The sequence below is a fragment of the Chroicocephalus ridibundus genome, chromosome 4, assembly GCF_963924245.1.
Source record: "Chroicocephalus ridibundus chromosome 4, bChrRid1.1, whole genome shotgun sequence".
In the NCBI taxonomy this organism is placed as follows: domain Eukaryota; kingdom Metazoa; phylum Chordata; class Aves; order Charadriiformes; family Laridae; genus Chroicocephalus; species Chroicocephalus ridibundus.
In genome coordinates this window covers 41,268,930-41,292,926 of record NC_086287.1, presented here as the reverse complement: position 1 = coordinate 41,292,926, position 23,997 = coordinate 41,268,930, and the positions used below count along the sequence as shown (strand labels likewise).

The 23,997-nt window shown below is 39.0% G+C and overlaps 1 protein-coding gene across 1 annotated transcript; it reads right to left on the bottom strand.

Annotated features, from left to right (window-relative positions):
- Positions 1-297: 297 nt before the first annotated feature.
- Positions 298-23,958, bottom strand: SLC39A9 (solute carrier family 39 member 9). Its single transcript, XM_063332470.1, has 7 exons — positions 23,360-23,958; positions 18,267-18,375; positions 12,142-12,333; positions 9,624-9,692; positions 8,377-8,462; positions 6,404-6,538; positions 298-4,710 (listed from the first exon to the last, which is right to left on the bottom strand). Exons 1-7 carry the CDS (start codon positions 23,453-23,455, stop codon positions 4,480-4,482), a joined length of 918 nt encoding a protein of 305 aa, XP_063188540.1. The 5' UTR covers positions 23,456-23,958; the 3' UTR covers positions 298-4,479.
- Positions 23,959-23,997: the final 39 nt, after the last annotated feature.

The following is a 23,997-nucleotide window of genomic DNA, read 5'->3' as shown; positions in this document are numbered from 1 at the left end:
AGACAGAAGTTGTCAAATGCCCCTCTCAAGCAGAGCTGTCAAATCCTTTCTGTATTTCTGCCTCTAAGCCCATTCGTACCCATGTCCAAACCAACCTGCTAGACTGCCTCCCAACATGCAGTTTCACACTTCAGGTTTCCAGGAAGAGCTCAGACATGAAGAAAAGCAGCAAACGCACTTAAACAAAAATAAAATGTACTGTCTGCGCTGCTTGCATCCCATTTAAGACTGTCATTTTTCCTCGTCGGAGCCGTCACAAAACCCCATGCAGTAAATGACAAGCCAACTCCAAAGCACTGCACCTAGTAAAAATTTAATATAATAAAACAAATCGAAAACGGCAACATTATTTTAACCATTCACAATTAAAGTGGAAAAATCATAAGGCAGCCATTCATGGAATGATTTTGTGTACAAATGGTTTGGAAAAAGAGACATTAAAATTACAGTTCCATACATGGAGTCAGGTAAACAGCAATGACCACGCAGTGTTTTTCCCTGGAAAGCCAAGGCTGCTAAGAGATGTAATAAAAGGACAGTAAGAAAACAAAAAATAAATTTATTTTTAAAAGAAGTTTGAGGTGAGCAGGAATCTGAAATTCATCATGAAGAATCTGAAATTCATCATAAGCTTTCCCACCATACTGCAACCACTCCTCCTCCTTCCACCCCCAAAAGAATAAAAATACACTTCCCTCCTCTTCTTTGCAAGTCCCAGCACAGAACAGGAAGGCAGCAGCAGCAACATTTACTCCACAGCATCTCTCCCTTATTCCACACAGACCTGATACCACGCGGACACATCTGCTACTGTCAAAAGCTCCTTGAGGGCTCTGAACTAGTTCCTGAATAGAGAGAGTAGTTTTCCTAGGCCTTTTACAGAATCCGCCTGGAAATGGTTCTTTAAAGGCAACAGTGGGTTTCTGTGTTTAACACCCAGCCACCTGACATCCCACAACTATCAAAAATTTCTATCCTGGTGTGACAGCTCTGCCATCCTCACTTAAGTTAGTGTCGGTACAGCTTCTGCATCTGTCACCAGGAGCTGAAAAAGTATTTCCCTTCTTTATATAAGGAACAATAAAAGAATCAGAACAGCAGGGAAAGTACCTGAACACACCCGGGTCAACAGAAATAGCTTTAGTCCAATTTCCTATTTCCAATTAAGAAATCATTAACCAAAAAAACAGCTGACGAGAAGATTATACAATTCCTAGAGGGATTTACAGAAGGAAAGGGGGACGTGCCTGGCACTTGGTTAAAGCGTTACCTGCTAGACCTGCTGCCACCTCCCTCACAGTAGAAACCACAGGCAGAGATGGCTATTACAGAGAGAGTAAGAGGAATTTGTTTGCACCAAGGTCCCCTGAGGAGTAGAAAATGATACCAGATGGCCCTGACTACATACAGTGCTTGGATTTACTGTGACAGATGGGGAGATAGGTTAAAAAAGGGGATATGATAAAACGGACCATTTTATTTAACTCATTAAAATACTCTGCCTCAGGAAAATAATTCTCCATGTGGAACTAACAATTTGGAAGTGTTTGATCATTTAAAATTTTATATTCTCCTTATCACATAACCAAAAGCTTCCTTGGTCACTGCAGTTTCAGCTACAGAATTGAAAATAATAGCTCAAAACAGAGATAACAGAGGCAGCCAAAAGAAAATGCTGTTGCTACTTCTAAATGGGTGTGGGGGGAAATAATTAAAAAAAAAAATCACAAGTCTTCTATCACTTAACTGAGTGCCAAAATGAAAAGTACATGTTATCAGAATTTTTGTGCCAATTTTAAGTTCCAATGTTTTCACTCAAAATCCCTCACCTGCTGCTATAAGTTGGCCTCTGTAGTTCACGAATCATTAAACTGGTGGCTGCCCCAGAAATTGGAAACACGATGCGAGGGACAGGAGAAAAGACACACGACAAGTCCTCTCGGCAGTGGCACCTCTAATGATGAATACGCCAGAGGTTATGCCAGCGGTGAAAAGGCTGGTTGCCACATCCTCCTCAATACACACTCACCCATATCAGGTACTAGCCACATGCTCCAACACAGCAACAAAATGCATGAAATGGGACCTTACTTACAAACCTCCCCAGAACATTGCTATCATTATACACAAAATGAGGCCGAAGTGGGAACAGTGAGGATGCCAGCCTAACCAGTGGGGTGGGGTGCAAGTGACAGGTGATAGTTTAAAGAAAAAAAACCACACAGCTACCGTTTTGTAAAACATAAGCATCTGATGCTGCACTAAGCTATCTCCTGCTTCTGCTGCAGATCTTCCAAACTCTCCAGCTTTTGGAAAGTTAATTGTAAAGATTAAGCAAAGTAAACCAGTGAGATTATCAAGGAAGAAGGTAATTAGGGGGCAATCAGGAAGAACACTGAGAGCTCTGGTGTAAACATGCCTATGTATCATTCACATGTGTCAGTAACCTGTATCACTGAACTTTTTAAACAGGCAACTTAACTAGTTGCATATGTATGTTGTAAAAAAAAAAAAAGTTTAAGAATGTGCAGGAAAGGACCTCATCCATGTCACTAACTTTGAAGTGGCTTTTCAGAACAGAATGAAGTTTTGGAGGTCTGATGTCAAAAATGCTTGTTTAGGCCTAATACACTAATTCTACCTGAAAATACTGTCTTGTGGGAAAAAACAACTTCTAATGATTTTGCATTGATTTTACACAGTAAAACGCACAAATTAACAAGCATTCCTGGGGACCAATACCAGGTTCAATCCTGGGATACACCTGTATTGTTACAAAACCAACAGACAAAGCAATGACTAGTCCAAGAGCCAGGCCATACCTGCTATTGGACTAGTAGACAAACAGGACAATGACAAAAATGTAAAGACATTAAGAGGCACAACGGCCTGTGTAGCATCAGTAATAAATGTTATGAAAAACAGACACACTCATTCAAATGAAAACAAGAAGCACTTCAGTTAAGAAGACATTTCAAGCCTTGAAAATACATTTAAAGAAAGTCAAAAGAAAAACCTATTTGGCAATGTTATCTTTAAAAAGTGCAGACAGAGTATAGTTTAAAAAGGGTAGACCATTGAAAAGTTTTCCTCTAAAGAAAGAATTTTATGTTGAATCTGTGCACGTCAAGCATTCCTGACTTTCCAATGCACTACAGTTATTAAGAGTATAAATATATTTTGCATAAGAGAAATGGTGCCTGGCAAGAGAAGGCTGTGCCTTCAAAAGGGAGGGATCTTTTGTTACTCCTCTGCCACCTCGTTCTTCTCACAGTCACCTCTCAGGTATCAGCAGCTGGCAACAAGTCCTCCAGTAGATTCACCAAAACTAATGCTTATCAGTAAGAGGCAAACATGCAATTCCTAAAGGAAAAGTAAAATGCCTAACAGGTCTGCTGGGAACCCACCAGTTTGGTTTTTTGTTTGTTGGGGATTTTTTCTTTAGAGTACAAAGTCTTTCTAAAGCAGTTCTATCTGCAACATAAATATTTAACTAAACATCTTGCTTTGCTAGCCTTAATACCTTTTATTTAATGAATCCCCTCCCCACCGATTTCAGCAGTTCAGACTTTTGAAGATGAGCTAGTAAAGTTCTCTGGTCCCTCAACAGCTGTCTCCACCGGATTTCTACTCCTCAGAGCCCAGAACAGCTCGATTTCAAAGGACGCTATGGATATCTCTCTCAACAGTAGCAGTAATGTAATCACAGTATCCAATACCAAATTCCTCCTAACATTTCTGGTGCCTATGCTTTACTGACTTGGCAGAAGACCATCTCCCAAGAAATACTGCCTTTTAAAATTTATTAACAATTGCACAAACAATCAATATTCTCCTTGCTTCTGTTTTGTCTTAAATAACGGAATACACTGCAAAATTCTTTTGCACTTTCTCAACCAGCTGATTTCCTATTCTAATCCTACATTTTGCCTACGTCATTTCCTTCTTATAGTGACAATTCTGTGACAACAGCAGTGCTGTCCAGAATTCCAAGTGTAGCCCATTTTCGCAATATAATTAGTGACAAACATTACAAGACCATTCGCACTATCAGGACGACACAGAACCGATGGGGGAGAGCCTCTCACAAGGCAGCCATCCTTTGTCTTTGCTCTCAGCTGTGAAAGCTGAATTGCAGGATACTTTGGTGATTGCAATTTCGTGATGAGTCGCTATTATGTTCTTCCCCACTCACCTTTCTTAAACTCCAAATTCCATCTTCCCTGAGAATAGGGCCAGAAGTAACAATTAAAATAGCAAATGTCTTCAGAAAAGAAAGTTACAGAGAATTTAAGTCCGGCTGCCAAAGTACATTTTGCTACGCTAAAACCTTTCCCAGTATTCCTCATTTTGCAATCAAGGTTCCCTCTGAACTCCATAAAGTGGATGGGATGGATGATGGGTAAGAGACAATGATAAAGGGAGCAGCCAACATTTACTGCTCATGTCAGATCAAGAAGAACGGTGAAATCTGAACGTTTAGTGATGGTGTCCAATGGACAAAACTAGAGGAATAAGGCATCCTAATACTAGGGCTGCCACCTCCAGACGACTGAGTCCTTTTCCTCCGGCTGATTCAGGTTTGTGGCTATGAGCAATTCCTCCTACTTCTGGGAGGACATGAACTGTGGCAACGTAAAGAAAAGTCCCAGCAGAAAACAACATAGCAACTCCGGTGGCATTGACTTCTGAAAGGGCTTCTTTGCTGCTCTGAAATGGAAAAAAAAAATGGAAAGAGAAAAAAAAAATGAGGATAAGCAGAAGCTCTTCAACCAATAATAAAACAATTCTATAAACGTCCAGACACAGTAGGATTTCTGTCAACCCTCATTCTCTCACAATGACAACGGTTTAATGTGTTGTTTAATGTCTTGCACATTACACGTAGCAACTGACATTCTAAAGTTGATGTGGGGGGCAAAAAGACACCTCTCATCCTAGTTAGGTCACTTCAGACTCCTAGAAACCCTTACAGAAGAAAAAAAGCCACAATCAATGCTGAAGCATCTCATTTGACCATCTCACAGCAACACAAAAAATGTTAAAATGTGCTTTGAAAAATATAAAATTCAGATTGCAAGCCCACAAAATTCAGGAAGGACACTCAGGACTGACTTTTTTTTCTTCTTTTTTTCCTTCTTCTAAACAGTTCAAATAAGAAGCTAGCCTTTACATATCTGGTCCTCTGCTGGTCAGAGCAAGATTTGCTAGATTTAAGTCCCAAACCATCACTCTTTCAATATTTCATTTGGATGTACGAGTAAACATCCCAAACTCTTCCAGAATTTCCATGCAAATTTCATAAATAAATGCATCTTCTGGATCAAAAAACTGAGCACCTCCTCACATTCATGCTAGGATTAAGATCATGCTATACATAATTAAATGTGATGAAATGCAAACCTGCTCATATCAGTTTCAAAATGCTTCTTGACCAATTTCTAACTCATGTGTGATGTTAGTTCTCTGGTATAGACTCAGTTTACTTTTACAAAGAGCAGAAATACATCATCTGCTCTGGAACTATATAACCACTTTGACAGCCTTTGCACCTTATCAATTCTCTGTTCTTTCTGAAGTGCAAAATGCAAACACAACTCTTAGTGAGCCTACATCAAAAGAATGCTCAAACACCATTCTCATTTCTGTTTACAAACAACCCCAGCCCTTTCTGCTGTCTCCTGTGCTACAGTTATCAACTCCAACTTCTTTCCAGCAAGTAAAGGGATTAGTCTAGAAGATTTACTTAATCTTTCCTCTCATGCCTTGAGTTTCATGAGGTCACATGTTATATGCTTTATGGTAACATCATAGTGTCACCAGCACAGCCCACAACAGTTAGAAATACAGGAATGTCATAATATGATAAACTCATGTGCAGTGCCCCATTTCACAGATTTCTATTGTTACACAGAGCTGAGACAAGACTCTGTTTTTAGGAGGGTGAGACACAACCAGTTCTGGGATGGCGGGGAAAACTAGCAAAGATGATTATCTACCTGCATATTAAAATGAGAATGCATGCAGAAACACCAAAAATAACTCAACTATGTAGCCATCTCATAAAATGTGGTATGCGAGTAAATACGTTAAATTCTGATAGGGAAGAGGTAGGAAAAAAAAGACAAATCAACCTTCTAAAAATAATCCAAACCTATACATAACTACAGAGGAGCTACATCGCTGGTTCTGATAGAAAGAAAGGGTTATTGTTTCACATATTCATATTACTACCTTTTTATCTACTTTTTTTTTTAAACATCTCCTTTCTGCTATATTTTTCAGTTTGGATATTTTTTATTTTTTTATTTTTAAATTAACCCCATATGGTGTGCCCCCCCATCCTCTCCCCAAATTCCATCACTAAGTTACATTTTGGGCAGAACAAAAATCACAGACTTACCTTGCTTAGCCCTAAATATGTCACCATGGACATAACAGGTGCTGCCAACGCAAAGACCAGCAAGTGTTTTCTAATTCGATTCCGTTCCAGCCCAGCATGCATCAGGAAGGAAACCAGGCCAAAAGCAGCTGGTGCCTGCAAAAAACAATATTCATTGGTAATACAATTGCTTCTGAAATCCCCTGAAATCTGAGTTAAAGCTGAAACACAACTTACCACTATGAAATGCACTGAACTGGAAGAAATTCAGGGAAAGGACTAGCATGTTGCAGTTAACCCAAATCAACAGAATTCTGCAGAATGCCCTCCATTAAGAACAGTACCTAATGGAAACCTGTGCTCTATCTATCAGAGTATACATAATTGTAGTAATCAAATATTCAAATGTTCATTCTGACATGAATGGTTGCTATAATCCCTACATTGCCATTAACTTCTGTAATTTCTTTTTTTTGTCTGGACACTATGCATCCCTAGATGGACAGTTTCTATAGCTACGGCAGAAAAATTCTACAATTAATATGGAGAGGAAAAAATTCCCAAAGAAATACAGCTGTCAGTCTCTACGTAAATAAAGACTTAAGAGCTCTTTGATTAGTTCAAGATTCAGTTCCCTTTCTGTTCCCACTGGGAGGCAAACAAATACTTCCTTCCTCTCCCTCTGCTAGCATCCATTTTCCCATCCACAAGGCATAGCTGTCCATCTACTCACAGAATTGACTACATTTTTGCTTGCACAAAGGCAATAGCAGTCCACTCTGACAATTTTATGTGAGATAAGACATAAACTAAAATATATTGAGCAGTTTTCAGTTTTTATACACAGAATCTTTTTTGTTTTAAACCTAGAACGAGGAAACCGTGATTGGTGTGGGGGGGAAAGATGAAAAAGGCAAAAGCATCAAACAGGATCAGAAGATAAGAATTAAAAAAAAAGACACCAGAGAAGAAATACATTTCCCTTTCAATACCAAATATTTATTGACAATCTTTCATAGGAGATCTGATATTGTACAATTTCAGAAGACAGTTAATTGGAACATTAAGAATAATAAAAACAAGTTTCACTTGGCAATAGCCATAAACTAAGATTCACAGCAAGACGTGACATTGACTTTGCCACCTGTGAAGAAGGTTATGTAAAGCACAGTTTATTGTACAAACAGCGAAGAAGAGACATAGTAGATCTGTATTTCCTAACATTTTGGACATGGAATTATGTACTGAATATGTATTGTAAATATTGTATTATGTATTGCTTCCATGCAATTACAGAAGCGAGATTTTGGATGAACACATGACTAACTATTGTAATATATACAAGTGCTGCCATAAGTCAAATATGCATCTGCACATATACGCTTAGAACCAATATAGCTAATATATACCTTGATACAAACACTAATGAAAAAAGATCTTCCCATTTCAAGAGTCATTGTTTGCTTGTTATCATCAGAACAACGTTTAAAAGTTTTTCCTGCAGAAACGGCATATAACTGATGTTGAAGCTACTACAGTAACAGAGGTAACCAGAAGTTATACTGTTGGCTTGGGTTTAAAAAACAAAACCACAAAACAAATAAAAAACACCCACAACACAAAACACACCACCTTGCTATCTTCAGAAAACAAACAAACAAAATCATTGTGAAACTGCCGCATCTCTTAATGAGCTATTATTCTCTCCCTACTTTTGGGAGACTCTTCCCAACCACTGCAACCAAGGCAGGCAGTAGGCATCCAGAATTCTCTCTCATTTGTACCTCATTCAGACTTAGCACCCATCATTTGTTATCCTGTCATACATCATACCAGCGCTTTTTGGTCCTGGAAGCTGTACTACTCGCCTGTTCATTTCAGTGGTGTTACACATTTCCAGATTATATTACTAAGGAAACTTAAGATCTTTAGTAATTCTATATGCTTTAACAGTCTTTTAAAGAACAAATAAAATTTTTTGGATGACGACTTACCTTGTGCAACATAATCGCAACAAATACTATCAACTGGACACTAGTCTGAGAAGTGGAAGCTGCTGCACCCAATGCAACACCATCAGCTGAAAGAGGAGTGCAAATTCAGGGATTATTCCTCCATCCGGATCAGTTTCGCTTTCCCACACCCTCAATGGCTGACAGTACAAAACATGTTGATTTCAGAAGTCCTCTTACTCAAAATGCCATTAACTACATCAACCCAACCCATGACTGACTTCCCTTTGTTAAGCCACAATTTCAGGATTTCAGACAACCCTCAGCAGGAGCCGTCTCTTTTTTCACCAAGACCATAAAAACCATACTGAGAATCAATTCAGCATTGACACATTCTGACATGTTAGAACCAGCTAACAAGTTATTTTAGTCTTCTATAGTATAAGTGGGTTCCTGTCTAAAATAAAAAAATCAGCTTTAGATTCTAAGCATTAAAAGAATTTTAATTATTACTCTTGAAATGATTTTTAAAACTATAGATACTATTGTAAATACTATTTTCTTACCATTTAAAATATTGTCTAAATAAAGTAGGAAATGGACACTATCTTAAATCCTTAATATACAGATACTTCATTTAATGAAAAAAATATATTTTTAATCAAAATCTTATGACTTAGCTAGAAAATAACTTTCAGCAGGAAAAGAAAAAGCATCATATTTGTACTGCATATATATAGTGAAGAATTGCAATATGAACATAGGTTGGCTGCCATATATGTAACTTTTTCAGTCCTCAAAAGTCACCCCAAATCTGTTTCAAATCTTTGCACTCTGCCCTATAATCTCCTTTTTCCACAAGATATTATTTTTTTAAACTTAATTTTATTATTTTTTTAAAAACACAGGTCAACTGACAAGCAAACCTGAAGGTGTTTCATACTACTTATCACATGTGTTAGCACGTATTGAAATTTAGCAGTTAAAGCAACCAGCGAAGTAACTGGAGAGGCAGAGTGAGCATCACACAACTTTTCACATGGGAAAAAAAAAAGAATTGAAAACACTGTACCCAAATAAAACTCCATGGAACATTCTGAGCACTGGAGTATGTTTTCCCAGTAAGTTTTGAGGAAGATCCTTAGTTCTTTCTTCCTCCTCCCCACTTTTTTTTTTTATCAAAAAAAGCCACCCTCAAAACCAAAACGCAACTGTTTCCATCACATCTAAAGATGAGCCACACAGCAATGGAAGTCCTTGTCAACTGATAACAATAGGTGCCACATTACCTGCAGCATGGACTACTAGTCCAAGCGTCGTGGTGATTTTGGAGTTGCCTGATCTTGCAGCTTCTGGATCTGAAACGGTTATGAGAAAAAAAGTTAGGATAAAGAGAACAAACAAATTGTGCTGGAAGAAAAATTGTAAGTATCATCACACGTCTCTACCAGCAGCTTAGGCAGTTATACGCAAAACTATCAGCTTTTGTATTTCTGCATTAGATTTACTATAAAATAGTTTGATACTTAACACCTTCAAATCACCTGAAGTTCTGCCAACAAACAAGTGACAGAATCATAGACAGTTTTTTGCAATTTACAGGATTACTGTTGTAAGCAGAAGCAGTTGTTTTTCTTAACCTCCTGAAAACAAATATTAAACTTCTGTGCTACCAAAGGGAATTCAAGCTAGTTTTGCACCCCGTGAATCCAGAGCTGCTCCAAGAGTCAGGATGATTTTTTCCCCACATACCCCAGTGTTGGCATTTTCCATCAGGTGACAGTCCGGTGCAGTCTCTGTTGCACTGATTCTCTGGCAATTCCCAGTAAGACAAAAATTCTACTTGTCATGGCAGCAGTGGCAAAGATTTCCCTCCAACATTATATACCACACAGAAGAAGTGCAGCCAGTCCTGCTTGAGATCCAGTGTTTTGACTGCAATTGTTTGACAACTACTCTGAGGACATTGGCAGGTTAGCTCACACAGCACAACAGGGCAATATCCACCACTACACAACAGGCATTGAAAATGTTATGAAGAATCACTGCAGCGAACAGGGCAGATAAATCCTACACAGGTATAGAAAACTTATTATTCGACTGTTTAACTACAAACAGCTGAACAGCCGTTATTTAATTATACTAGAGGCCAGTAAGCTGACTACAAGCACATTTACACAGCTACTTTAATAAGTTTGCACTGCTGCCAAAAGGGAAAGTCCTGCTCCTTTCCTCCTGCCTGTCTCCCTGCCCTCCAGTCTCTCTCTCCTGGTGCCCAGGCACCCATGTAGTTCCGCAGTGAGTCAGAGCAGGGAAGTGAGTGGGCTGAAAATTGATGTACTCTCTTTGGTCAGATTGATCTATTGAATCAAGGAGAGCCTATTTGAGCAATTAATTGCATAAGATCCTGCTGGATGACTGTGATAGTCTATTCATGACAAACAGGAGGAGATCATTCACAAAGAACATTTTCTTTAAATTTGTCTTGGATTGACCAGAACTAAACACGCTCAAAGACAATGTCACATTTAATTTCATACCTCCATTCTAACCTACAGAATTTTTCTAGTTTGGAGAAAGTAAAATCTAGCCACTTGGAGATAAAACTAGCAGACATTGGTTCAAATGAGAAAAATATTTTTCTCTTGTAGCTTTAAAAAAACATTACAAAAGCACTACTACATTTCCTGTGACAGGCATACAGACTAGAGAAAATTTTACTTGATATCCTAATTTATAGTGTTTAACACAGATCACACTCAATCTTCTCCTTATATGTGCTCTGATCAGAGACACAGGAAAGGTTCATAATCTATACAAGCCAAGGATAATCCTGTCAGTTGCTTACCTACATACCCTTGTCATCCTCACTGCCACTGTTTCCTTTGAAAAGCTCTGAAAATCAGCTAGCCACGGCTGTGGCTCCATTTACGCTTCTCCCGGAGCACAAGTGCAACACGGCTCCTGCACTGGCTTCCCATCCATCCCACCACACTAACCCTATATAAGCATTTACGCAGCTGCACTATGAACTGCCAAGGATCCAACCAAAACACAACCCACCTCCCTTGTGTGTGCGTTTTACCTCTTGAAAATCAATTCCTTAATTTTTGAAGGCCAAATTCCACCACCAGAGGAAATTATTTGTGAGAAAATGAGCAGCAAAAGGCAATAAAATACCTTTTCAGATGACAACAACACACCTTTGGTGCATTTCAAACAACAGTCTGAGCATGAAGCCACAGGCAGCAAAAAGAGGCAACTGCAGGCATTTTGAGGGTCTTGCAATGAAGTTGAGAAATCTTTGGACTAAGCAGGAAATATTTTGAAGTTAGCAAGGCTCTAGATTGGTGTGTAAGTCCAGCTGTGCAGTTACAGTTAGGGACCAGAGCTTACATCTAGTCATTTCTGCAGTCTTATGTAAGATAACTTTTTGTTCTTTGCAAATTTTACCTACATGTATGACAATTAAGTAGAAAAAAACAAGTGAAGATAAGACTAACCTGAAGTTTCTCGGAAAACCAAACAAATACCCTATGGGTGATACTGTAAACCAGTCAATAACTCCCACACCATATGTGCTCATACAGTTCCTTCATGTTAGCAAAGCAAGATCTCAAATTATGCTGAATTCCAGGATAGATTTCCAGCAAAAACATTTCACAAAGACCTTGCTTTATGTCTGTAAAGCACCTACTGAAACTCTGGACATGACTGGTCAAATTAAATCCCATTAGCAGTGAAGAAATTTGCCATTTGCTAATTAAGACTAATTGGCGAGTCTAATTGAAGTCAATCTTTACTTACCATCTGTAGAGTGCACGTGAGAGCTGCCTATCTGGTCCACCAGCAGCATGAAGACAAAGCCGAGGACAAGGGATACACCAATGTAGGCATGCAACCTGGAATGGTCATGGCCATACTCATGTACAACCGGGATTTCCGCAACCTTCTCAGACTCCATCACATGCTGTATCTCGCTCGCTGGGTGATGTTTGCCTGTGGCAGGCAAGCAAACAGATTAGGAGACAGGGGACTAAACATGGCATGGTCACTTTTCTCCTCTTTTGCTGAAAGCTTTGCTCACGCTTTTTTGGACAATACACAAAAGTCCTCATTTAAGGTCAGTCTTAGACCCTTTACTTAGGGAAGCACACCTTTATCTAGTTGGCCTCTTCCCCATGGAAAGGGGGGAAGCAAAGCATGGAAGCAAAGCTTTTCAGCATGGAAAAGCAAAGAAGGCATTAATACCTGATAAGCCAAGGCTACTTTGTTTAAAGCTGCATTTGAAACACAAATTGATTAACAAAAATTGCTAAATAATTCCTTTTTTAATTGAATTTGCCCGTTTTGACAGTATTCAGAGATACTGTCAAGCAGTAAAGTCACAACCTTCATTTAAGTGAGAAAATACAGTATGAGGAGATAAAATAGGTTCCATCCACTAAGAAATCCAATGCAGTCTTTAAGAAGATGAACTTTATATCTCAAAGAATCAGTCTCCAGTTAAACAAGTTAGCACTGATACACTCTACTGATACGGACTAAAACAACAGGTAAGTCAGCACAGCGTCCTACAAATGTCAGTAGAAACTAAAAAACCCCAAAGCCCTGGAGTTGAATGTTGTGTGGTTGTTCCCTTTCCCTACTCACGCTTTAATTCCACGCCCACTCCAAGACATTTACTTTGCCTCACTGAGCTACCCTGAAATTAGGTGAGCTTGGAACGACTCTAAAAATCTAACAAGGGGAAAGGAAGATGGCTGGACAGGTTTTTAGTTAAGTTTCCATGGTATAAAATGCTTTATTTGGCGCACAGTTCATAATTTGAAATATTTTCAAATATTTCATAGGTTCGTAAGTGACAAACGTCTTTACCTACAGTGACTTTTAGAAAACAGAGACATAATAGAACTTTACCAACTTTTACAGGTTGCCTTTAGCCCAGCACGTGTAATCTTTACCACAACCAAATACTCACCACGCACATAATTCAACAGAATTTTCAACAGAAATTACATCAGTCTCACTCTGAACTTACACAGACCTAAAGAGAAAGGAGAAGGTTCTTCTGGCACATGCATTTAATATTTCCAGTAGTCTTTGGCATAGGGGCTTCCAAGAGAGGTCCATGAGATCCTCCAACCTCGCTCGAGACCACAGGAGACTACTGCTTCTGCAATCCCATCTGACACAGAGGGCAAACAATGTCCAGAAGTACACAGCTTCTTCAGTACTGGCCACCAAAGATTGGCAAGAGTTACCTTAGTACGTTTATGTGAAAGATTTAATAAAGCTATTTTTTAGCAAAATTCTAGGTATTGCTTCCAGCTGACATAAGCAAAGAATCATGTCTAAACCTTCTTCTGCCAACAGCGTACAGAAATACACTGTTGGAAAGGTACATGCAAAGATCAGGAATAGGGAATTTTGAATTAATTTCCCCACTACCATATAATGCACAATAAACATCTGACCTCTTGGTTTCAGACTCTGTGCTCCCCTGAATCATATGTTTTGGGTTTTTTTTAATATTTCTCCTCATGGTCCCAGGCTAGAAAGCCCTTTGGGTGATGCAGGAGACGCATTTAACACTCCTTGGTATACTTGTTATTATAAATAGTTGTACTTCCACAGCAGGTAAGGTGCTTCACACCCAGTAACTAGTATGCAAATGTTCCCAATGGGAGAACAGACACAGTAAATCTACTTCCACATCTGATACCTCAAGGTAAGTCACATGTTTGAGTTGCACGCCCTGAACTACCAATGATTCAGTACAAGTTGCCTCCGTTCCAGAACAGGGCCAATGCTTACAATCACATTTGGCAGGTTCAATTAATATTTGTAGATTTCTTTAATGTTCTACTGAGAAAACGTTTCTTCTTCTACGTTTCTCCCCTAGACCCAGTGATAGTATCACAATCTCTAATTGTAATTATTTTTGTAAAGTCTCCTGTCCTTCCCTTACATTAGAGAACACAGTTACTGACACAAGCAACCTTCCTGCATTTACATGGGAACTCAAGAGAAATTTTTTTTTTTTTTAAATAAGAAATAGAAAACAGAGAACCCATTTGCAAAGCTCCAGTGCCCTAAGAAACATATGCATCGGAGTCCAATATAAGGAAGCAGGTGACACATTAATTTCTACTCCCCCTCAAAGCAACAGTTAACACTATAATATAAACCCAGAACATGAAGAAGACTCTGTCACATTCAAATGCTTGATCAGGAGCTATATTTTACTCTTAAGATCTGACTTGATCTTAAGAAGGGAATAACCCCAGGTATCAGTACATGCTGGGGGCCAACAATCAGAAAAGCAGGCTTGCAGAAAAGGACCTCGGGGTCCTCGTGGACACAAAGTCTGCCATGAGCCAGCAGTGTGCTCTGTGGCAAAAAAAAAAAAAAGGCTAATCAAGTCCTGGGCTGCACTAGGGAGAGCATTGCCCACAGGTCGAGGCATATGTGCTCTACTCAGCACTGGCGAGGCCACACCTGGAGTGCTGGGTCCAGTTCTGCACTCCCCAGTACAAGAGACACATGGACACACTGGAGCATCTTCCTATAAGAAAAGGCTGAGAGCTGGGACCATTCAGCCTGGACAAGAGAAGGCTCAGAGGGATCTTATCAATGTATATAAATACCTGATGCGAGGGTGTAAAGACGACAGAGTCTTATGTATTAATCACTTGTTCCTATCTATCCCTTTTAATTCTTCCTGAAGTTTGGAATGACCTACTTGACCTTGTCCATCAGCTGAACTCTCTTTTTTCTGAAAAATACTTCTTCCAAAGTGACTTGAAACAATGACACGCAAAAACCCTTCATTGGTTTCACTTTGTATTTCGTGCTATTTCACAGGACAGAACTGCTTTGATGACAATACTATACAGAACAACATTGATTAAGAGCAAGAAGTTTCTACCAGAAATTCTAAAAAAAATCTTTATTGGAAACAATGTTACTGATTTTAGGGTCAGTTGTTGGGGTTTGGTTTTTTTTATCACATTTAATGGTAACAGGTCTAACAGGACTAACCTACACCACTTACAAGAAACTAGGATATTAACTAGATTGTTTCATTGGTCTAACGGCATGCAATGTTTTCTCAGCATGAGAATAGACAAGCCTTTTGGAGGAGTCATCATTCAGCGTTAGAAAGCTTTTTGACTTCAGAAAAGATGATTTGTTCTGCTTGAATCAAGGTAAGGATATTCACGTCTGAATTGATTATAATAGTTAAATTCCACACAGACTCTCTCTGCTGTTTCAACCTTGCATTTTCACAGTTCACACTAGATAATTTTTTTTATTTTTTAAGTGAGTGACAGTGCAACTTTCATGCACCTAACTATGAAAAAGAAAAAGAATGGCAACAAACAAAATGGAGCACAGCATACATTAGGGCTTTCACAACTGTGGCTTATGTGACAAAAGTAAAACTTTGGTCATTTTGGGGAGGTCTTTTGGTTGGCAACTACTCTTCAGAAGTTTTAGATATTGACAGCAAAAACTTGACTTACTCTAGCAAGTCATCTTCTTGATGGAGCATTCATACATCTTCTTGGATGAGACACAATTGTACATCCATCCCACTGTACAAAAAGTTGGCACAATGCCATAACTACAGACAAAGCACATCAGAATAGGTCTGGTAGCCCTCGAAAGATTTCACAAATATATCTTTGCTGAACAAGATTGATCAATAAAATCATTTTAAACCACACAATATGGTCACCATCTATATTAAAAAGTTAACTTTGCTTCAGACTATTTCAAGCCCTAGAATAAAGCGGGTAACTCAGGGGATCTTTCTGACAGCGGTTACGCAGTTTCATATGTTAAAAGAAAAGGATTGAAGTTGCCAAAGGAATTTTACTTGCTTGTAAATACTCAAATGAAGCTTCACTACACACATATATAGGTTTATGATCAAATAATAATCTGAATCATGATACGCTATTTGGTCTCAGCCTACAAGGTCAAAAATTAGAAGTTATTCTCAGACCTGTGGGAAAATGCAGAAGTAATAGTAAATGACTTTTGTATCAATGACAAGCACCGGTTTTGACAACAAGCAACTAGTCTGAGTTAAATTACACTTGGAACTGGACAAACACAAATACCTCTCTCCCCCTCTCTTTTTTCCCTTCCTATTATACGAATACACCTCAATGTTCCCTTAGGCACCTTTCCAGGGTGCCATTTAATTACACAAAGTTGCAAGAAAAATGTACCGAAAGCTGTTAAGTTCTCAGAATCTTAAGCTTAACTTTGAATATCCTAAATATTAGAAATATTTTTTGTAGTTAAATCTTAACACCCATGAATTTTGCCTCTCTGCAATGCAAAAAAAATGTTCTTACAGACAGACTGGCTTTAGACATGATACTGTGTGCCAAGAGTTTAGTCCGAATTTATTCATAGAACAAATTCTTTTTACCTAGGTAAATACTTCTGATATTACTACTGCAGTAATGGGAAGTGCCTCTTTTCTCCACATACTAAACTATAAGTTATATAGCATATAGCTCTAAACAGCAGACTGCAGTTTTCATACATGAACAGTATGCCCCATTTAGTGGAAAAAAAAAGCAAACATTCTCAGCAATTGTATTTACTGCTAGCCATATCATTACAAGAAAAATTTAGTCTACTTAGAATTGAAATTGAATGGAGAGCAAACCCACAACTACAGATCATTAGAGACATCTGACATCAGACTGCATAAATTACAGTACAGCGTAAAAGCATAATCAGAGGTTCTTTCACTTCTCAATAAAGGATGATTTTATATATTATCTTCTGTTTACTTAAAATTTAAGCAGAATAACTTAAATTTAGTGGAAACTAAAAAAAGATAAATTAAAGCATATTGCTAAAAAGACATCTCAGATCAGCAACAACATTATATCAGACACTTGCAAAGTTCTCTACAGCCTCAACTTCATAGTCCTTTCTCCTGTGACCATTAAGTTGCTGCTGTTTACCTTCAGACAAATTTCTGATTCTGAGCATGCTGTAAAAATCTCATACATGCAATGGTAATGTAATAGCACAAGACTCCAAGCTAAAGCAAGATTTAGAGTGCACTCCAAACAGAGGTAATGAGCTCTGACTATTTAAATTAATGTCATAACCTCAAATCAAGGTTTACTTAGACTTCTGGGTATAACATGTGCTCCACACTCATGTCTCTACACGACACATTATTGCTGTTAGCTTTGAGCTATTCATCAGAGCCTGTGAGGTTTTGAAGACCAGCAACAGCAAACTAGAACTGGATGCTTGAACTTAGAACCACGTGCAGATTCTATGTGTAATACCACCCAAGAAAGAAATGCCTCCTACTCTGTGAATTAGTCCTATATAACCATAATTTTCAGACAAGTATATTAAGGCAACTTAATTCCAAGATGCTCTTCAGCTTCAAAGGAGGACATTCATACAAGGGCAAGTACATATAGATCTATAAAACACATCCTGTGATTGCTTTAATGAGAAGCAATCTAAACTAAAAAAAGCAACAGCAAATAGTCGACAATTTCATTCTCTGCCAAAGGCATCCTTATACCTCCTTTGAAGCCCCAGTGAAAGTTAAACTTGAACTCCCCCCAGCATAAGGAACACTACACATGGCCTGGCATAAAAGGCTTTGGTTCCACGAACAGTACAGTACCTGGAGCTGCCAATGACTGAATCACTCAGCAAGAGTTATCCAGTCTACAGCCTGATGACTTCCCTCTGTCAGATCACCATTAATATGCAGTATCATGCCTATGGCAGTTTTATGATTCCATGCCAGATCTGCCATGCTGCTCTGAAACCCTCCCACCAATCTCATGTTAAAAGCCCTAGAAACAAGCCCCAGTATATCATAACACCATGACCTAAGTTATCTTGAACAAAGCCATCTGTGTTCTTACCCTCCAAAATGTCTTCATAAAGTGCATGTACTCCTTCTGGCACAATGACTGCCAAGGCAGTTCCACACAGCAGCCCAGCACCCAGAACAGTCACCAACTTTAATCTCTCCTGCAAGCAAGTACAAAACAAGTATCATCTTTAGGAACGAAAATGTTTTCTTTACTCACCCTCTTTAACAAAGGTTGGGGCAGGGGAAAAGGGGCAGGAGGGGAGAGAATGATCCACAAAACCTCTTGTTGGTTTTTATTCCAGAGCCCCAGTTGCATAGTCCTACATTTCTAACGATTAACTTTTCAGAAAGTTAGCATATCCAGTGCCTGATGTAATCAACTGAAGTAGGAAATGAAAGTTAAAGGTGTTAACATCAGACAATAAATGAAACGGCACATACTTCAAAATAACATGAACTGCTATATTTGGCACTAATGACTATTGGGGTCTAGTTCAACCTCTAGGGACTCAAACTGTAGGGCCTGCATAGACAAAGCAAGATTGAAAGTGTTTGAATTTTGAAGTGCATTTGCAACTCTACATTTTGTCTCCATTCTAGGTTTCTTTTCAAGTATATCCTTCCTACTACAAATCATACTTAAACATGAAGTTTCCTAAAATCTCTGCTAGGTATGGCACACAGCAAGATAAATTGCCTATTTGCCAAAAAGGCCAACCTAAATAATAAAACAAAATACAAGAAAGAAAATGAAATTACCAAAGCAAAACCAGAAAGAGAACCACTAACATGAAAGCAACTACAGATACAAATACATTGGTCAAGCACGAAAACTGCTAAGTCAGCTATATTTATATAACACAGAAAAGGGCTAACAAAAGTTTTAGGACTACAGAAAAAGAAAAGGAAGACTTTAGAGGAAAAAAAGCATCAGGAGCTCTACTTTCACCATTAGGTTTAGAGAGACAGAAGAAATGACCTTAAGCTGTTGTAAGGCTGTTACACAATAAACAGACTATATTTGAGTCTCTAAACCAAACAGCTGCCCTTGTGCAGAAGCTTGTCCTTAAAACTGCCATACTTTAATGTCCTTCTATTTAATAGGGTATCGCTGAAGAACCGATTCTCTCTAAAAACAAAAATTACTTTTTTATCCACAGTTTTAAGAGCAAGACACTTTTTTTTCTACTTGAAACATCTGATGATGTGTTCCATGTATTTTTAAAAAAATAAATAAGGTGCCAGGTGAAGTTTTAGAACTCCAGTATCACAGCACCTGCAGAATATCAGGTAGCTAAAACTATGGCAGAAAGGCCTGAATCCCCAAAACAGGTCCAAAACCAGAATTATAAAAAAATAATTTTAAAAGGTTTACTCAAATGAGAGTTTAAATGAGGGAACTGCATCAGTCAGCCCAATAATGATGCTAATATACATTTCATCTCAGTCTTTTTTTCCTTTTTAATCTGTTTAGGAGATGCATAAATGCAGAACAGTGCATATTGTTTTTACAACCATTTCTAAGCCTTCCAGTAGCATTTTAAAAGGAGTTAAAGACTGTGAAGGCATTTAGGGCAATAGAAATTATATTCCACTCTCCAGGTAATTACACACAATAGCAATTCCCTCCCCCCTCTGCAAAGATAGGTTTTAAAATAGATTTGTTACATAAGTATTGCAAATTTGCAATTAAACTTCAACAAAAAATACACAAACAATGTTTTTATAGAAAGAAAAATAATTTAGTTCATATTCCAGGAAGAATTTCTACAAAGAGATTAAAAAACACACCCTTAGCTTAGAGAGATGTCACCCCTCCCAAACTGACTAAATTCTGTTTTACCAATATAAGAGTACTTTACTATTACTTTTCGCTTCACTAACAAAATACTAACATTAGCTACTGAGGACCTGGAGACAGAGGTCAGTGTTTAACTAATGGGAAACCACTTGTTGTTCATCTTTATTATGCCATCCGTTCTCCTTCATGCACTATAGTGACACACGATGTCTAGACTCACCGAAATAGGCAACACTTGTATAGAAGAAATAGGAAGCTCTAGAGGAATGCACGATTAGCTTTCTTGAAAGCAAGCCAAATGTGACCATATGGAAACAATTAGAGCATTGCTGGGGAAATTTCAAGTAGCAGTATGCAAGAGATGAAAACACCTGTAAAGTTTCCACAAACATGCACTGTACACTGGCACATGTAACTATTACACTTGGTAAATTGTTATACAGTGGCAATCTACATGAAAAGATAATCTTCAACACGCACTGTTCATAAAGTCATTTTGAAAAAATTAAGTATCTTACAAAGAAAAACAAGATTATTTTTATAGTGCAGCACTATAATCTCTTTTACATAAACACAGGAAAAAAGTGTCAGAAGTAATAAAACAGTTTTATTACAACTGCAAATACAGAGTACTACCTGATTTCATTTGGGCATCTGTGGATTTTAAAGATCCGTGGAAATAATACACACTAGCAAGTTACTGTTTCAAGAGAAGTCCTCATCTCCTTTTCAGTACAAAATACTTAGTGAATGCAGCAATCTAATAGTTGCAGCCTACCCAGACAGGCACAAGTCATCTAGCTTCATCCAAGAAATCAAACCATTTCAGTTACAAAACACTTGTGTGTCTCTTGTTAAAAACAGGAGCAACACAGTAAACAGTGTTAAAAAAAATGCATGGGAAAAGTCTTAAATCCTCAAATTAGGAAGCTGTTCCCCAGCTCAGTATTTGTTTTAAATCTACATGGTACTGAAACTCTTACTTGAACCTAGCAATAACACCTACTTTAAAGAGCAAGCAGACCTACTCCATCCAACACTGCCTGCCTGTGTTAGGCCAGCAGAAGATTCAAAGTGCTAGAACTCAATTTTTTTTATTATTGTTATTTTTTTTTGGGTGCAGTTAGGCTACAACATAGGAAATAGCCTCAAGAACTGGTATAGTGTTGTTTCCAGACCAATGTTAGCCTAACAGTACTGTAAATCAGGATTAAGCTGAAAGGGTACATCCGCATACAGAAATAAAGTGAAGTTCTGTGCAGTCTCTACCTTTTTACCACTAATGTTTAGTCATACCTGGCTTTGCTGGAGTTTTATACTTTCAAGAATATCCAAATATAATTAAAAGACTAGAAGTCATTATGAAATCGGAACACAACCAACAGATTCCACAGCAAAAAAACTCATCTGAAGAAATGTATTATTAACAGTAATGAATGATTTCATTGTTCTCCAGCATCTGGGGTATATTATGCAAAGCATTCATTTTTGTTTTCTAACCATTATAAATGGCCAGAGGGAGGAGGCATTTTTTTCTCACCAAGGCCATCTACAAAACTTTTTGCAAACGATAGAATGCACAGTCCAGTCATTTCAGTTTGAAATCATCCATGTTGCACAGGCCTAAGCAACCATTTTTAAACAAAACAATTCTATCATCTAATTACATACTTCCAGGATTAGCTAGTATTTGCACATAATTTGCAGAGACATTCAGCTCCTCTTTTAAACCAGCATAGCATGTGGATCCTTAAAATACCTAACTTAGTGTAAAACTGAATAGAGAATTTCTGAGAGTTTGAGACATCACAATAAACTTGATTACATGTGTGTGTGTACTGCACACACAAAAGGCTAATAAATGTGTGATTACTGCTTACGCAGAGTGCTATGTTTTTGGATCCACAACAGATCTGTATTTCTGCACCTGCTAGGAGCCCCAAAAGGTTTAGGTGCCTCCTGATTCATCTATATAAACATAAAAAAGCCACAGAAACACAGATCAGAACTCCACCTTCAAACAACACCAAATACAAAGTCAGAGACAAACAGTGACTACCACGCACATACACGAGGAAATGCAAAATTAAATAAAAAAAAAGAGACAACGCTAGCATGCTTGGCAGTGCTCTCAGCAGATTTGCAGAAAATTCCTTTGTAGGCTTCAGGGCAAAAGTGAGTTTTGAAGAGCTGGACAGTGGAAGCAACAGCACTGAAGACATATAAGGGAAGGTCCACCAAAGCATCAGATGAAGCACTGGCAAAACAGAACTATGCTAATGTTTATGTAAAGCCTTCAGAATATATAGTCATATTTTAAACCATTTAGCTGAATGGTACTGTTACCAAAACAAACAGCCTTTCCTTCCATGCTGTTCAGTTTACTGCTCCCAAAGCCTCCTAGCAATAATGGGACCAAAGGACAGGTGCAATCAGCTCTGCGACTTGATGGAAGAACAAGTCAGATCTCTCTTCCAGCACTTTGCTTTCCAAAAGTGGCACTGCTCCCAGTAGAAACAGTAAACCTCTCATAATAGAGCTCTTACTACCTCTGAACAACTAACCTCTCACTACACCACACCTGTATACAACAATCATCACTTAGATAAAAACCCCTGGGGCATGAGAGGATATTAGGAGACTGCCAGAGACTGTAACAATCATCATCACCTCAGCAATCACCTCTTAGAAGCACACGAATACATTCACTTCTGAACTCCTGTTCGTGCTTGAAAGCTCATTCAATCCATGAAAGTCTCCCTCTCCTTTAACAACACCGTCAGCATCCAAGATACTTTTACAGAAGAATGCCTTGAGTTACACAGGATAGAAGCACAACTTGAAGTTGTGTCGTAATCAAAGCGCTAACTTTTAACTTTCCAGTAGCACAAATTGCAAACCAAACCAAAGTTTTCTGAAAACATTCTCTGAATTGCTTTTAAAAGCCCTAATTTGAGTAGCCCATAGACACAAAATAAAACTTAACCTGACTTCAGAAGTTTCTAACACAAGCTTCTAAGAATAACGGTGTCCAGCTCCTATCATGCCCTTCCATTACATGCTCAGACTTTGCTTCATCTGTAGCCAAGATGTTTGGATCACATCTTGTATGCTTAAATGGCTTTTATGTGCATTGTAGAATAAGCATAATTTTAGACCGCAATTTTGAATAAAAATATCACGTTCACAACTTCCTTAAAAGTTGTTTAAAGTTACAATGTCACACCTAACAGCACTACCATACTTGAAAGGGGACAGCACTAACTCCTGATAGATCTCTCCATCTAATTTCTGCTATTCTTCCTTAGCACCCATCGAGCATTTTCGTGAAGCTGTCTTACCTCTGAAAAATTAACTGCCAAGGGGATAATTCCTGCCACATAGCAGGCGACCAGCATGGCCAGAGACAGCAGGCAGATGGAGCTGAAGTCATCCATTTCGCCGCTTTCCCTCCAGTCCCTTTAAGTGAAATTCAACAGCAACTTTTCCACCTCGCCCGGCACGCCTTAACCCGTACAGACACCGAGCTCCCAGGAGAGGCTTTCAGCCATGTCTCTCTTGCCCAGTGGCTCCGGCCGGCTCGGCCCCCAGCTGCGGCCCCTCCAGGCCCGGCATGCGGTAGCCGCTATCCCCCTGAGGCCACCCAGGGGTGGAACGGGTAGTGCTGGAAGGAGGGAGCGGCCCTGGGCCGTGGCAGGCCCGGCCCTCACCTGAGGCAGCGGGGCCTTGCCCAGCACCCCACTACTCCCAGGGGGAAGGAACGCAGCGGGTGCCGAGGCGGCTCCTCACAGAGTAGCGGCCTGAGACGGGCCGCGTCCGCTGGGCGCGGGGAACCTGCGAGATCAGTGGGCGCCTCCACCCACCCCCACTGCCGCCACCGCCTCGGAGGCCAAAGTGGCACCTCCGCGACCCAGCGCTTCCCCTTCCGGGGCTCACGTTGACCCCACACGCTACCCGACTTCAAAATGGCAGGACGAGA